At 42.3% G+C, this 16,942-nt stretch overlaps 1 protein-coding gene across 6 annotated transcripts in view; it reads right to left on the reverse strand.

The window, feature by feature from the left end:
* The window catches only part of KIF1B (kinesin family member 1B), a 117,798-nt gene extending 101,065 nt beyond the window's left edge, over positions 1-16,733 (reverse strand). For all 6 annotated transcript variants that reach the window (XM_080921652.1, XM_080921650.1, XM_080921651.1 and 3 more), the window contains exons 1-2: positions 16,459-16,733; positions 2,333-2,507 (exon numbers count right to left, since the gene is read on the reverse strand). In XM_080921652.1, the coding sequence (XP_080777778.1) occupies positions 2,333-2,438 (106 nt within the window). In that variant the 5' untranslated portion in view covers positions 2,439-2,507; positions 16,459-16,733. The remainder of the gene's footprint in view (positions 1-2,332; positions 2,508-16,458) is intronic.
* Positions 16,734-16,942: the final 209 nt, after the last annotated feature.

Below are 16,942 nucleotides of genomic sequence, written 5' to 3' on the forward strand. Positions count from 1 at the left end.
CAAATGTATTAGTGGAAAATGTAAGGGCTGGAGAGATGACTCAGCAGTTAAGAGCACTGACTGCTCTTCCAAAGGTCCTGAGTTCAATTCCCAGCAACGACTTGGTAGCTGACAACCATCTGTAATGAGATCAGATGTCCTTTTCTGGTCTGTCTGAAAACAGCTACAGTGTACTCACATAAAATAAATAAATAAATCTTTTTTTAAAAATGCAATGTAAGCAATCAAGGAAAAACACATTCTACTTCTACTGGACTTAAGCATTAAAGAATAAAAACTTTAAGATTCTAGTTAAAGGAAGATAAACATATTTACCCAAGAGCAAGACAGAATCCTATAAAAGACTAAGCAAAATATTACAACTCAATCCTACACACTATGAGAAACCCAACTCTACCCACCTCCTCCTTGTCTGAGGAAATGTATGCATTCACTGTCTCCAAACTCACACAGTAACTCAAGCACGGATGTCAAAAACTTAATCGTTACTTTTGACACATCTTCCTTTTTACTAAGTAGATCAAAAAAAAATATGCTTCTAAAGTGGAGGGAACACAGGATCTAAGTGGATATTACTTTAAAGTCATTTGTCTGTGTTGAGGACTCTAAAATACTTAGGGCAGTAATATTTGTCTGTGCCAGAAAATGATTCCTGAGACCACAGGGCACGTAAACAAAAGGGCTCTCTGCCACTAAGCTTTCAAATTTTGCATATCCCTCAAAGTATTCCTTGTGCTTTTCTACTCTTTGTAAAATTCTAGAAGGGACATTCCACACTCTACTGTATTCCATCTGCAAGGAGCGGTAATCCTGTGATCACCAAGCAGCCTAGTTTGCAGCATAACAGCCTTCCTTAGTGACTGACACATATGGCTCCGGCTTATTCCTTTTGTTTCTTTTCTTTCTTTCTTTATTTATAAAGCGTTATTTTTGACTTTTATTATTTTAATGGGTGGGGTGAACACATGTGTCAGATCCCTTTTGTTCAGACAGGTGTTGAAATATTTAATCTCAATTAGGAGCTTCTAATCTGCCTTTGATCATTCAGCTCCAGGATAAAAGACATATACAACCTTTATAATAAGTCTTTATTAGCACTAAGGCTGGCTAGAGATCTACCCTTTATGCTTTTAAAATCTGTCATGGTCATTTTTCAGGACTGGGGATTATAGCTCACTGGTAGAGTTCCTTGCTTACAGGCATAAAGCCCTGGGTTCAATTCTCAGCCTGGCATAAAACGAGATATGGTAGCTCATGTCTGTAACTCAGTATTCAGAAGATAGAGGCAGGAGGATCCGAAGTTCAAGATCACCCTCAACTACACAACATGTTTGAGGCCAATCTGAGATATAGAAGGTCCTATCTTTTAAAAAAAATTTTTTTCTTTTCTAAGGGAAAAGAATTTAAAGGGGAATTTTTGGCAGAAACAAAAACTGTTGGTACTTGGACATCTGATCAACACTAGCCCCGCTTTTTTAAAAAGAAGAAAGTATGCTGGGCAATAGTGGTGAATGCCTTTAATCCCAGCACTGGGGGGCAGAAGCTGGTGGATCTCTGAGTTTGAGGCCAGCCTGATTAACAGGGTGAGTTCCAGGACAACCAAGGTTAAACAGAGAAACCCAGACTCAGAGAGAGAGGGGGGAAGGGAGGAAAAGAGGGAGCAATCTGTATGTCTTTCTGCTTCCTGATTGTACGCCTTTCCTGTCACAATAGGATCACACGCCCATACCAAATAGCCCTTCCTTCCTCAACGTGTTTTGTCAGGTTGCATTTGACAGGCTGCGGCATGTCCCACTATTCCTATCATAAACTTTCAGAAGTCCACAGTGAGACTGCAGCAGTAACAACTCTGAAAAAAAATTAATAATTCTACTTTATTACAAAGTACACACTAAATAAAACCAAAGTACACACTAAAAGATGGTAGTGTCTACTTATATTAAAACAATATTTTGCCTCATATTACAACCACAACCAATGTCTAAATCAACAGAATAAGTTTTAAGAACATCTTACCAAGCTCAAATTATATTTAGTAGAAGAAAGAAAACAATCTTGGGGCTTTAAAGTTATATTTTACTTCAGAATTTAGTAAAAACCATCGCTTCTACCTTTACTATCACAGAATCCACACTTGATAAGTAAAGATCAACACTCCAGCTTCAGGTTCCCTCAGCTACAAAGAACCAAGTAAACAGTCCTAAGGGGAAAACAGTCAGCAGATCATCCTGAACTGGCAAACTGCTAGGACACAGATGTTCATGTGCTCTGACCACAGTGAGAAGGAGAAGGAAGGGAAGGTGTGTACATATGGAAAACAGCTTGTACTCACTGGTGGAGTTGCCTTGCATCTGAATGATGCACTTGGACTCCTTGCTGGTCTCTCGAGAATTGAAGGGCCTCACTCGAACGGCCACCTTCACTGAGGCCCCCGACATTCTGACGGCCTGAGATATGCAGTCCAGAAGTAAAAATCAAATCTTCTTTTGAAGTTATGTTCCAGGTTCCTTTAAAAGAGAAACAATGTACACAAGGTTGTCAAAATTAAGGGACACAAAGGCCCACTCGAGAGCTACTGTTTCAGGTCTGTCTCTAAAATTATCTCCCCTACAAGTCCTATACTCCCAACAGTCATTTACCACACAGTAAAGATGGAAATCCCTTTTCCTATCCTAGTATCTCTTTCTCAGACCCCAAAATGTCTCCACTTAATTAAAAATAACCTACAAAATTACAAGCATCAATCTTTCTCTGTGTGTCTTCAGGTCAATCTCCAGTAATATATAAAAAACAAAACTATCTGTTCATCGAAGAATTTCTTAAAATTCTAAGTTTCCATCTGAAAACCATTTATTGCCCTTTCTTTGAGGGGGGGTGTTGGTTGGGGTTTTTTGTTTGTTTATTCTTTGGTTTGTCTGCTTGTTTGTTTTCAAGACAGGTTTCTGTGTAGCCTTGGTGGTCCTAGAACACTTTGTAGACCAGGCTGGCCTAGAGCTCAGAGAGATCTGTGTGTACCACCTCGTCTCTGCCTCCTAAGTGCTACGAAATTTGACTCAGTGAATTTTCTATACTTGACAATTTGAAACACTTGGGTCCATAACACTTAAATAAAGAACAGAGAGATACTCTAGTTTGCTCCTTTAACTACATATAGTTTCTTTATCTATGAAAATCTACCAGGCAAGGTGACACATGCAGATTTCTGTGAGTTGAGGTCAGCCTGGTCTACAGAGCAAGGTCTAGGATAGCCTGGGCCACACAGAGGAAACTTGTCAAGAAAGGGAGGGAAGGGTAAGGAAGAGGAGGGGAGAAGGAGGGAAGGAAACATCTGACAGACACATCTCAAACTACCCTGCACAAGAATAAGAGGTTCTGCAGGTGTGGCAGTGACTTGTAAGCTCTATCAAATCACTACAGTTCACTACTGCACAGGAAGATGGGAAACCAACCATTTCCAAAGGAAGTTTTTCTCTCAATAGACTAAAACCAATGCAATTCCATAGGAAGGAAAATATTTATGAGCTTAAATATCATGAAACCTAACAGAACTTTAAAATTTAGCCAATATTTTCCATTTAAAAAAATACAGTTCCCATATCAGAATTGAATCACACCTTTTTACTTTTTCAAAATTATGATCAATTTTAACCACTGAGAAATTATCTTCCAAGATGTTTAAGGTAAATGTATTTTCAAATGTTTGAGGTTTTATCATCTACCCCTTCTTCTGTCTCCCTCCAACTCCTCCCTGCCCCCAACCCCTTTCAAATCCATAGCCCTTTTCTTTGTTACTGCTTCTGTATGTTTACATTCTTAAATATATGAATGCAACCTGCTCTGTATAATGTTACTTCTGAGTGGAGGAGGTTTTCAGGGCTACTACTTGGTACTATATAATCAAGTGAGACACTCCCCTGAAGACTTCCTCTCAGAAGTCCTTAGTTGCCTTTAGCTCGCATGTCTACTGGGGTCATCCCTCTTCAGCGTATGTTAAGGAAGCTATGTTGTTGAGTCTTCACGATGTAGTTGACTTTTCTAGGAGACAAAAATCTCACAGCAAACTTCCTGTTCTTCTGGCTCTTACAATCTTTCTGCTCCCCCTCCCCTCCATGACGATTCCTGAGCTTTACAGGCAGGGCTGTGTAGCAGATGTGTGTGGTTGCACTGGGCTCCACACAACTCTGCGTTTTGATCAGCTGTGGTTTTCTGTGGTGGTCTCCACCTGTTGCAAAGAGAACGCTCCTTGATGAGGGGTGAGAACTACACTAACCTGTGGGTAAAGGGCAAATGTTTGGAATGTAGGTAAGGACTGTACTGGTTAAGTAAGGTTTCTGGAGCCAGGCACAATTTCTTTTTTCTTGTTGTTTTGTTTTGTTGAGACAAGGACTCTCTATGTAGTCCAACTGTCCTGGAACTCAAAGATCTGCTGCATCTGCCTTGAGTGATAGGATTAAAGGTATGTACACAGCCTTACAGTTGGGCAGGCCTTAAACCCTGTAAGCGAGTCCCTGGGAAGCCCTTGTTTCCACCTTCCCAACACTGGAATTACAAACACATGGCACTCAGGGTTTTTTGGTTTTGTTTTTAAACAAGGGTTTTAGAGATTGATTTCAGTTTCTCAGCACTTTACTGACTGAACTGAACATTCTCTTCACCCCCACTCCACCCCCACTTTTTAAGACAGGGTTTCACTGTGTAGCCTTGGATGCCCTGAAACTTTCATATAGACAAGGCTGGCTTCAAATTCACAGAGACCTACCTGCCTCTGCCTCCAACATCCTAGTATTAAAAGCATGTGCCACCACACCTGGGCCCTCTTATTTCTTAATAGCATCATCGTAATGTGAAATTTTTCTTTTTGGGAAATGTCTTCTGTCTTTTACATCAGTGCAGACTGCTCAGATATCTGTCACATGTATTAATACACAGAACAGAATATGGTATAAGAGCCCGAAATCCACTAAAGGAATGAATTAATGGGCTTTACTTCCCTGGTTGGGAAAATACCCTGTTTAAATCCTTGCTAGGTTTGGTGCTTTTGTTTTTGTTTCAAGTTATTACAATGTTTTGATATTAATCTTATTTAATTTAATACACATATACTGCAATGTTTTTTCCAGTCTGTTTTTCTTTTATTTTATAGTAACTGAAAAGCTCTTAATATATCAAATACCTTTGTGGCCACATTTGTCAAATGAAAACTCAGAGTTATGAGCTTTCCCAATTAATGTTGCATATGCTACGGCCACTAGTTTAGTACCATCTGTCTGACTCTGTGTCTGTCTGTCTGTCTCTCACACACACACTCACACAAAGAATGTAGCACTAAGAGAGGAGCTACATAAAAAACACAGCTGAACATGTGTGTGGTAACACATGTCTGCAATTATAGCTGTAAAGGAAGCTAACCCTAAGGTTTGCTAGTTCAACAGCAGCCCAGACTTGACCCAATAAAACCTTGTCTCGTAATAAAACTTTTAAAAAGGACCAGAGATTAACTCAGTGGTCCCAAGTTCAGTCACTAAGTGGATGGATGGATGAATGGATGGATACATACATACAGCACATACATACATACAGCACATACATACATACAGCACATACATACAGAGGGAGGAAGGAGAGGGAAAAGGAGAAAAATCACAGCAATGTTTGTTTCAATTCCCCCCAGGAATTTGATATGTAATTATCATTCTAACTCTTATGATATCCAAAAATTAGCTATCCCCCCAACTAGCAGTCAATTCTCCTGCGTTCTCCCTCCAGCTCTTTGGCTAGATGGAATTCTCCATCCTCTGTCTCACCTCCCAAATGCTAGGATTTCAGGTCCTGCCTCTCTCTCAGTCTCATCCTCCCCATCTATATTCGGCTCCAAGCCTGGGATTCTTGCAACAAAAGAACTGTTCTTTTGGGCTTTCAGTTTTGATCCAATAGTCCTTTAGCAGGGTTGTATAAAACAGAACTAAAAAGCAATAACTATAAAATAGACTCAGGCCAGTATTCAAAAGTTTTAAGGTAGGCACCAAGTACTGACTTTTTAATTTAAATTTATGTAATTTGCATATCAGAGGACAATTTGTGGGAGATAGAGCTTGGAGGAAGAGGAGAGTCCAGCTTTATCACAGTCCCTCAAGACAGGATCTAAGGACCTGGACCTCGCTGTTTTTCAGCTAAGCTGGCAGGCCAGGAGCCCCAGCCTCCTCTTGTCTGTAGCCTTCCCTTGAAGCACTAGCTGCAGGCTCATGAGGCGGGGTGCTACAGATCAGAACTCAGGCACCCATGTTTATTAAGCAAGAGTCCAGCCCCAAAATCAAATCAACCTTCCTAAAGTATGACTTTCATGTCACTTCATTTCTAGGAATCTAAGAACAAAGCCAAAGGACAAGACCCATGTTCTAGTCCAACTCCTGTGACCACACTTTCACAACTCAGTAGATCCAAATAATGCAGCTCTGAGTGGTAACACAAAGATGTTATCTAAATCCAGAACAGGGGAAGAAATACTGAACAAGTCATCCAATTTCTTCACAAAGCAAAACTAGGAAGAAGAAGGTTATAAAAAAGATATCATTTATCAACCAAAAGCAATGATTTTCTGTCAAGAAAAGCTGTAAAAATGGTTTGTTTTCTTTCTTTCTTTCTTTTTAAGATAACCAGGAATAGAAAAAAGAAGGTTGCTAAAATGTTGGCAGTTATTTTGAATACTTAAATTTTTTTAAAGGTTTTTTTAGACTTAGAAATAAAAGAACCAACATGGAACCCTCCTGACTCTCTGCTTGGCTTTGGCAGGAAAGGCTCGCAACCATGAACTGAAGCACAAGAATCTCTGCCATCCTCACGCTCAGTTCCTCTCCTACCTCACACAGACAAGGCCAAAATAGCTCTCACCCAAATACAAGCTTCCTCCTCTACCCATCTAATCAGCCTCAAAATTACGTACCTGCTAGCTATAAAATTTCTTTCCATTCCTACCACGTCCCTGTTAATCATCAAGTTCATTTTTGATTGGGAAAGCAATATATTTGTATCCTCCTCTCTCCCTCCCTTCTTCAAACCTCTGATCCTCCTGCTCCAACCGCCTAAATATTCAGATTATAGGTCCACACCACCACACCTCTATTCGGTGGATCAAACCCAGGGCTTCATGCATATTAGACAAGCACTTTACCAACCAAGCTGCATCCTCATCCAATAATACGTACATCTAAATCTTTTCCCACAAAATGCAATTAAGTGGGAAAACAAACTTTCCCACAACAATATGAACATGCAAAAATATAAACAATACATACTTTTAAATTTAACTCTGTAGTAAAATAGACTATCTTCAATACTGAATTGAAATTACAGTTAATTGAACTATAAAAAAAAGTTACTGCATAAATTACCTATAACTATAGTCTTCTAGAACAGATGTCCATCAAAAAATTACAAGGTCAAGACTTGCCAGATGTGATGGCCCACTACTTGAATCTCAGCACTCCGGAGTTGGGAGGCAGGGTCACACAGATCTGTATGTATCTACGGAGTGAGTTCCAACCCAGCCAAGTGAGACCCTTTCTCAAATACAAAAGTCATTCCAGTCCCAGAGCCAGAGGACCTTGCTGGCCAGCCAACCTAGCTCATCATTAACTTCAAGTCAATGAAAGACCTTGTCTCAAGAAACAGTGGATGACTGCTGAGAAGCCACTCCTAGGGTTGTTGTCTGGTCTCCATGAATGTGCACACACAAACACATAAACACATAAACACATGCATGCACACGACACACAAGAAAAGCAGCTGCACAGGTAGCAACTTTAAATCACTTATACACCCCAGTCTATGGCTCAGTTTAGAGCATTAGGAAAGTAGACTAGAGCAAAAATTCCAGAAGCATTCACTAACATTAAAGGGACCATAAAGCACTGAAGTTTGCTGGGCATGGTGGTACACACCTTTGATCCCAGCCCTTGGTGGGCAGAGTGAGTTTAAGGCCAGCCTGGTCTACAAAGACCAGGACAGCCAGCGGTATTATTCAGAGAAACCCTGTCTAAGTGGGGGAAAACTGAAATTTACTAATTGAATATTTCTAATTTTTTTAGCTGCTTATCTTTGATCTTGTGAAATTTCCATTTGCTCTCAGAGGCAATATGGATTATTAGGAATAAGGAGGGCAAAATGATTATTCTACAAAGTGAAGAAATAGAAATGAATAATATGTTTTATTATTCATATGACTATATGAATAATAGTTAACCAGGTTGTTGACTAGTCTAACACAGAGTCATCTGAGAAGAGAAGACCTCAACTGAGAGAACGCCTCCATAAGATCTAGCTCTGGACAGGCCTGTGGGGGATTTTCCTAAAAGGTGGCTGATGTGGGATGGGCCCAGCTTACTATGGGCAGTACCACCCCTGAGCAGCAACACCCCTGTGTTGTATAAGAAAGCAAATAGAACCAGCAAGTGGGAACTAGCCAGCTGTATTTCTCAGAGGTCTCTCCTTCAGTTCCAAGTGCCTGTCTTGAGCTCCTGCCTTGGCTTCAAAGAATCCTTTCCAACCCAAATGGCTTTTATTCGTGGTCTTTACCACAGCAATAGAAAACCAAACTACTACACCAAGATGTTTTGATTTGTTTGGGGTTCATTTATTTTTGTCATATCCATTTTTTCTATAGAAAGCATGTAGGACTGTATTCCTAAAACACAGACTTTATTCCTAAAGCACAGAGGTTGGAGAGATGGCTCAGAGGGTAAGAGCACTCTGGTTGCTCTTCCAGAGGATCTGAGTTCAATCCCCAGCACCCACATGGTGGCTCATTATTATGTAACCCCAGTTCCGGGGGAAATCCAATGCCCTCTTCTGGCCTACATAGGTACTGCATAGGCACAGTACACAAATATGCAGACAAAACCAACACCTATCTATGCACAATAAAAAGAAAATTTAAATTAAAGAATCTTTTTGAAAGACATATTTTAGCCACGAAGTTGTTTTTTAAAATTACTATTGAGGAGGTCACTGAAAGAAAGGAGAGACGGCTCAGCAGTTAAGAGCACTTGTCACCCTTGCAGAGGACCCACGTTTGATTCTCCGATGCAGTCCAGAAGACCCCACACCACTTCTGACTTCCAAGGGTACCAAGCACCACATGGTGCACATTTGTACACATAAAATAATAAAATAAGTAGATCTAAAACAAAATTGGAGAAACTCACTGAGATGCATAAAGTTTGGGACTGGGCAGGTGTTTGTTTAAGTAGCTACCTTAATATAGTTTTTATTTTAAGTCCATTATACTAAGATAATTTTTACTTCTACTTCAAAAAGAAACTATTACTAGCTCAGCTTTCTAGAACAACAGTTTGACATCAAGGAATTTTTAAATTTGTGTATGTGTGTGTGTGTGTGTGTGTGTGTGTGTGTGTGTGTGTGTGTTGTGTGTGTGTTGTGTGTGTGTTTGTTTTGTTGTTGTTTTGTTTTGCTTTTTTTGGAGAGAGAGAGGGTCTCATTATGTTGCCCTGTCTGTCCCGGAATTTACACAACCAGGCTGCCTTTAACTAACAGAGAGCCCTCTGCCTCCAGAATGCTGGGATTAAAAGCATATACTGCCATGCCTGTGACTGAATTATATTCTCAAGAAATGATTTGTAAATTAAAGAACAAACCAAATAAAAAGCCATGTAAAGTAGCACACAGGTGATCATAGCACTTGGGAGGTAGAGGCAGGGAGACTGAGAATTCAAGGTTATCCTAGAGAACACAGTGAGTGCTAACCTGGGCCACATGAGATAAAGAATGAGCTAGGTGGAGTGGCGCATTCACTTGAGAAAAGAAGGCAAGTAGATGGACAAACAGGAATCCAAAAGCAGCCTCTACTACACAAGAGTTCAAGGCTAGCCTACAGTAAATTAGACTACACTTCAAATAAAGATACCACAAAGTGAAGTTAATTTCTATAGTAGAGAACCCTTTGATACACTACAAATAGGGGCTGGAAAGATAGCTCAGCAGCTCTTCCAAGCTCTCCAAACCCTCTGTGACTACAATTCCAAGAGATCTGGCAGACACACGTGCAGGCAAAACACCAATGCACATAAAATAAAAATAAAACATTTTTAAAAATTAAAAAGAGATACTATAGAGCTGGAGAGATGGCTCAGTGGTTAAGAGCACTGACTGTTTAGGTACTGAATTCAATTCCCAACGACCACATGGAGGCTCACAACCATCTGTAATGAGATCTGATGCCTTCTTCTGGAGTGCAGGTGTACATGCAGATAGAGCACTCATATACATAAAAATAAATAACTCTTTAAAAATGGAGATATACTATGAACAATTCCTTTCTATAAAACTATACTATACTGTCAGATCTTTTTAAAACTGGTTGTGGTGGTGCACACCTTCAGTTCAGGTACCTGAGTCCAGTAAAAGGTGTCTGATCTCTTGCAGCTAGAGTTACAGACAGTTGTGAGCCACCCACAGTAAATGCTGAGAACCAAATTCAAAATCTCTTCAAGAACAGTATGTGCTTTTAAACAATTTGAATCTGCCCCATCTCTTTTTTTTCATATTTAATTCACTTTTTAGTATTTTGCTTTTTATATCTGTGTGTGTGGTGTTCAGAAGACAACTTGCAGAAGTGAATGTTGAGAACCAAACTCAGGTCATCAGGCTTAGTGACAAGCACCCTCCACTGAGACATCTTGCCAGCCTGTAGATTCATTTTTAAAAGGATTGTTTGGTTGTTGTTTTGAGAGGATTGTTCGGTTGTTGTTTTGAGACAGGGTCTATATAAACTCCGTCTTTCCTGAAACTCGCTATGCAGACCAGGCTGCCCTCAAACTCACAAAGATCTGCCTCTGCCCTACAAGTGCTGGGACTGAAGGCGTGTACCATTACAACCAGTTATAAAAAGATCTGACAGTACACACATCTTTGTACCAGGAAGTCTCAACACCTTCCCCTTAGATTGTCTTTAGAATTTCATTTTGTTTTTTCAAACAGGGTCTATGCAACTCAGACTTACCTGAGTGCTGGGCTTATAGGCATGCACTAATATATCACCCACTTTAAAATTTAGCATCAAAAAAAGTTCTCTTGACAAGCCATTAACTTTTCTTTAGCCAAATTAAAAACTATGATTTATCTTTCCCTTTTTGCCTTAATTTCTAAATTAAACTTAAATAACCATATTAGTCCAGGCAAGCTACATTTTTAGTTATTATCCCTCTGTACACAAGATTTTTGTTTACTTATATTTTAATAGTCTTATTATATGTGGAGCTTATAGTAGTTTCCTCAAATACTTTCCAAAGGCAGTATTACAAAACATAAACAAAAATTTCTTATAATGGCTTATTTTACTATTTATTTTAACTGGGACGTAGTTATAAAACCCAAGAGCTAGTTCTTAAAACCAAAATCAAACAACACAGCAAGCCTTTAAATTTTACACAAAACTCTATTTAATGAGCTGGATAGGATAGTTTTAGTACGTGGACAGAAATACTGGGGACCCAAGAGACTGAAACCAGCCCCACAAAACAAAAGTAGACAAAAGTTCAAGGTCAGAGCAAGTTAAGTAAGAGATCCTTCCAGACAGTGATCTAAAATGTGCATTGCCACTCCCCCCCACCTCCTCACAATAAAGACTGCAAACCTGGATAAGAACAATATCAAAGAAGTAGGGGCACTAGAGCCCCTCAAGCAGGGTGTACTAGAGAAAGGGGACAGGAATGAAGAAGCTGTGCACTCCTGCATGCTTTATTCAACGTGTTGCATACACACAGCGAATCCCCGCCTTGGAGGATCTCTACTGGGGAAAAGAGGCATTAAAACTGAGCCTCTGAATGTACTTGAGGGAAGGGAAGTAAAGTCAAGAAGTGAAGTGGCTGTACAGCTCGGTCGGGGGAGGCTGTGGTAAAACTTAAGCAAAAATCTGAAAGAGGTGAAGGAGTTAGCCAAGCAGATTAGAGAAAAAGAACCATCCAGGCTAAAGACAAGAGTGTGAGCCCTAAGGTAGAACTTGCCAGGCATGTTCAAGGAGCAGTGGGCTAAAGTTAATGAAGGAGAAGAAGGAGCATCCAATAAAACAAATCCCAGAAGATTAGGAGCCAGTGATACACAGCACAGCCAAGGGATTAGCTGAAGTCAAGGAGAATAACCTTTCTCAGGCTAGAGGAAAGGAAAGGACAGGCAGGGAGATTTGTAAAGAGAAAGGAGGAGGGTGAAGGAGCTTGTGCCTTTTTTTTTCCCTGTGAGGTGGTAGATAGTTAAGCAGAGGCACTGGAAGGCTCAAGACATTGTGAACATCCTGAGAGGACCAAATAGACCAACATTCAAGTCAAACTGAGGGACTCCATACTGCTGATGGCACCAATCCTTATCCCTGTGTGAGGCTTCTCCACGAGTCAGAGTAAGCACAGAAGGCAGGAGAGCAGGAATGGCTCTGGCTGGCCCTGCAGAGGAGTCAAGAACTTAAAATGGCAAATGTTGAGATCTAAGAAAAGAGCTGGAAATGTCATAGTATAGGAAACGAAGAGACTAAGAGCCTGGAGACTCATCTTCGAATGCACAAGCAGAGAGACCACAGAAGTGAGAACTCTAAGTTATCAGGGTTTAAGGTCGGAAGGCAAATTCGAGATGTGAAAGTGATGACATGTTAGAAGATGTGGCACACAGGAACCCAGCCAGTGCTTGAAAAGTAGAGGAATTTTAAGGGAAGGGTAGCTTTTAAAGAAGTTCAGCACGGTGGTAGATCTGGTCATGGTACGGAAGTTTAGCATGTTTCAGTTTCTTCACATGAGAAAGAGCTCTAACAGTACGTACCTGGCATGGCTGTCTATGAACTAGGTTACTAAATGTGCCTAACATACAGAAAGTGCTCAGTATGAGTATAATACTTTCCTCGTTGCCGCTGCTACTGTCTATTTATATAGTCACCGGCATCTGCCAAGATGATGTGAAAAGTCTGTTGGCTCAGGAGTAGATTCCCTAGCTCAGCATATGCAAAGCCCAGGGTCCGATGCCTGGCAACACAAAATAACAATAAAATGTCAGTGCGAAGGAAGACTAAGCCAAAAGGCACCCAAGTTACCAAAGGAGAAAATGACAGGAGACTATATAACTGAATGACAAGCCCTGTTGCAAACTATATGAGAATTTTAAAACGTAAAATTAAATTGAAAAGCTTTATGGGGCTGGGGATTTAGTAGAGCATTTGACTAACAAGTTCAGTCCTCAGCAACCCCAACCAAAAAAAGGTTTTGTACCTAAGAGATGTTTTTAGTCTTTTAGTACATGTGATTTTAATCTTTTAACCTGAGTCTCATATGTAGCCATAAACAGTCATAAAATCAGTAATATTATACAGCACGAAAAAGAGAAAATCACAGAAGCTTCCCCAGCACAAGCCGTGGTACGCTAAGTGCATTAAGAGTAAAGGGAGAGTGCTAACTGCAGTGAGAAAAGGAGGAGTCTGAGAACAAATGGTAGGCCTTACATTATTTTAGAATAAAGACCTGAACCTCTCTCTGGGCTGGATTAACTCCTAGCCACCATGAGAACAAGCCAATCGCTGAGCTGTTAACAAAACCAAAACAACCTCTCAGCAGTCCAAGAGCCCTTCTACAAGATGGTCCTGTCAAAGCCACATCTGATGAATGTCTTCTATCCTGCACCAAAATAAAGGTTCTAGAAGTATACATATTCATTCTCTTATGGAGTTCAAACAAGACCCCTTTTAAAGAGAACACTGTGAAACAGGAACACTACACCTTCAACTTTAGGGTACTGTGAATTATATCACATCAGTTTACATAGGGATGTGCTTACTCTTGGAAAAGACTTGTTATAGTGAGTAGCCTGGGAAGGGGTTTGCAAACAAGGCAGCAAGGATTCATTGTTGTCCTTTATTTTGTACACAGAACAAGACCAAAATAGAAAGGGGGGGAAAAAGGCTAGAAAAGCTTTGGCCTTGGAAACTGTTGACAGACTTTCCTTGGGCAATAAGTTATTCCTTGCACTAATTTAGTAGACAAAAAGAAAGTGAATTCATATCTGGTCTTGAAATGGAAAACAGTCTGTCCTATATACCCTTAGATAAATTTTAGAAAAGTATTCAACAGCGAAGATGTATGCAGAACCAAGAAATCGTTCCTCCACTTCAGATTCATAGTCAGACCTAATATTTTCAAAAGCTTAAATTATATTTAATCTCAATTCTTTACATGTACTTAAAGCTAGTCCTTATTTTGATATAGAATCATAAAACAAACATTCTGTATTTCTTGAATATTAATGTACTGCAAAAACCACCAATTTTAGAGAAACAGCTCAGCAGTTAAAGGTACTTTTTGCTCTTGAGGACCCGGGTTCAGTTCCCAGCACCCATATAATGGCTCAGGATCACCTGTCACTCCAGGTCCAGGGGATCCAAACCCTTATCTCTCCTTGGAGGGCACCAAACAAGCACATAGTGCACATATCTATACATGCAAGCAAAACATTCATACACATACAATAAGCAATTTTTAAATAAATTAGTGTCTGTTGAAAGTTTACTGAGATTGCTTAACAATAAAATTTACCAAAAAAAAATAGTGTGTTGATTTCTCTTAGAAATAGAAAAACATTGGACTTTGGTTTTTGTAGTTATTCTTAAGTAGACAGACAATTAAAATAGAAAAAAAAAAAAAAGAACTTACGCCTTAAAAGGGGGAGTATAGAGTGTGGGAGTAAAGCTCAGTAGTAGACAGCCTGTCTAACATGTCTAAGACCTGAGTTAGAGCTTCAGCTCCCACCCAGTGCCAAGAAACAAACATATAATAGATGAAGTTTAAACTAAAGGGCATAGAGAAGGCAGGAGTCACGCCATCTCTCCAGGTCCCGTGCATGATCAAAAATATAGGAAGCCACATTTACAGGCTTTCTCTGAAGCCAGTTATTGATCATTTCTCAATGTACTTTAAACATCGAGATGAGTAATCTTCCAAGTCTATCCTCAAATAGAACATTAGCAAACCTCAGTTACTTCGCAGTCAATACCAACTACCACACTTCTCAAATGAGAACACAAGCGAAAACGTTGTTATGACTAAGCCAAATCCACAAAATGACAGCCTTTAAATAAAATATCCACTCTAATATCACTTTCAAACAGTCACTCGAAGCCGAACCCCACTTTTCTCTGGGTTAGGGCAGGCACACCATGACACAAAGCAGCATGCTTGGTGTTGGCAGAACAGCTGCTTGGAACAGGGAGAGCGACATAAGCGAGAGATCTGTTGACAATCTAATTTAGGCTACCTCCAGATTCCACAAAGATGACAACCTGCATCCTCAGAGACACCGCCACAAGTCTTCTCTGCTACCAGAATATTCCAGTTTACCTAATCTCTGCGTGTTGAGATGCCATGCAAATCCACGCAATACGCCGAAAGCCTCCAATATGGAAAAGTGGCCTTCGAACAGCAAAAGCATCAACAGGCCTTGGAGGGCCAAAGCAGCAATGGATATCGATGTTAAGTACAGACACTGAATTTTGCCCCAACAGGAATGGAATCTTCAAGCCATTTTTAACCCTGAAGGCTCATATAGCAATTCACCAAAGAGAAGAAGTGATTTTGGAGCTCAGTTTTGCATTTACAGTCGGTGCGGGTTTGCGTTGCATGAACAATGACTAGCTTGCTCCGAGCGGCCTCCCAACCCCCACAACTTGGCTTCTGGTGTGGCCAGTCACCCTGAAAGCTGCCAGGGCTGTCACTCGGTGCCTTCCAGCAACCGGACTTGGCTCCTAAAGGATTTGTCAGATCATCCTCCCAATATGGCTGCCAGAGTAATCCTGGTCGGCTGAACGTCGAGCCCACACCAGCCTTCCTCCCATCTGGCCAGCATCCAACAAGCCCCCTCCCTTTGCATCGCTTCCTCCGTCCAGCCCTTGCGCCCTCCGCTCTGTCTGATGCCCTTTCCTGCCTTCACCGGGCTCAGGGGCATAGCCACACTCCCAGTCGGAACCCTGATGCCAACCAACCACAATGGGGTTGGAGGTGAGAGAGCAGAAGAGGGGAAAGATCGGCGGGCTTCAAGCCGGGCAGGGCCGGCTCCCTCGGAGCTGCAATGTGCGCACGTACGGCGGGACAGCGACGGATCTGCTGGCCCGCGGACAGAGCGGGGCCTGGCAGCCCGGGAGGGAAGCGGAGGGCTGGTGCAGGACACTGCAGGGAACCGGCAGGCCGCTGGACCAAAGCCCAGCGCTCGCGGCGGGCCAGCCAGGTCTCTCCACTGAGGGCGAGGCTCCTCACCGCGGACCCGGAGCCCCCGCCGGCCGCGCCGCTTGCTCGCTTTGCCCCCTCCAGGCCCGTCACCGGCCGGGAGTCCCTCCCGCAGGAGCGGCCCCCTTCGCCACCGCCGCGGCACCACCGCCCACCTCCCCTCGGCCGCCCCACCTCAGCCTCTCCTCAGCCTCCTCACCTCAGCAGCGCTGCGGACCGACGGGCGAGCCGACCGAGTCAGAAGACGCCGCGGCGCGCAGGGGCGCGGGAGGCCGGGCACCGACGCACCTCAGCGCAGGCAGCGGCGGCCGCGAGCCGCAGGGCGCCGCTCCTCAGCCCCATCACGCGGCCGCCCAGCTCTGCATCGAGGATTGGCGGAGGGCCGGGGCGCGGCGGTGGATGCGGCCGACCAGCAGAGAGAAGCTCGGACGCGAGCTGTCGCCTCCCAGGACCACTGCCGTCTGACTACACCGCGTCGCTGCTCGCCAAACTCCGCCCGAAGCCGCCGGCGCGGGACACCGCCCCGAGCTAGAGCGCCGCGCGTCACCTCGGCCCGCCCAGCAACCGAGACCGACGCGGAAGATAACCAGTCGAGATGTAGATCTTGAGACCGATGACCAATAGTAAAACGAGTTTGAAAGAGGGGGCGGGAGGTGCTGGCGGAGCGAAGGAGACACTGGAGC

Source organism: Micromys minutus (assembly GCF_963924665.1).
Source record: "Micromys minutus genome assembly, chromosome: 9".
Taxonomy (NCBI): Eukaryota; Metazoa; Chordata; class Mammalia; order Rodentia; family Muridae; genus Micromys; species Micromys minutus.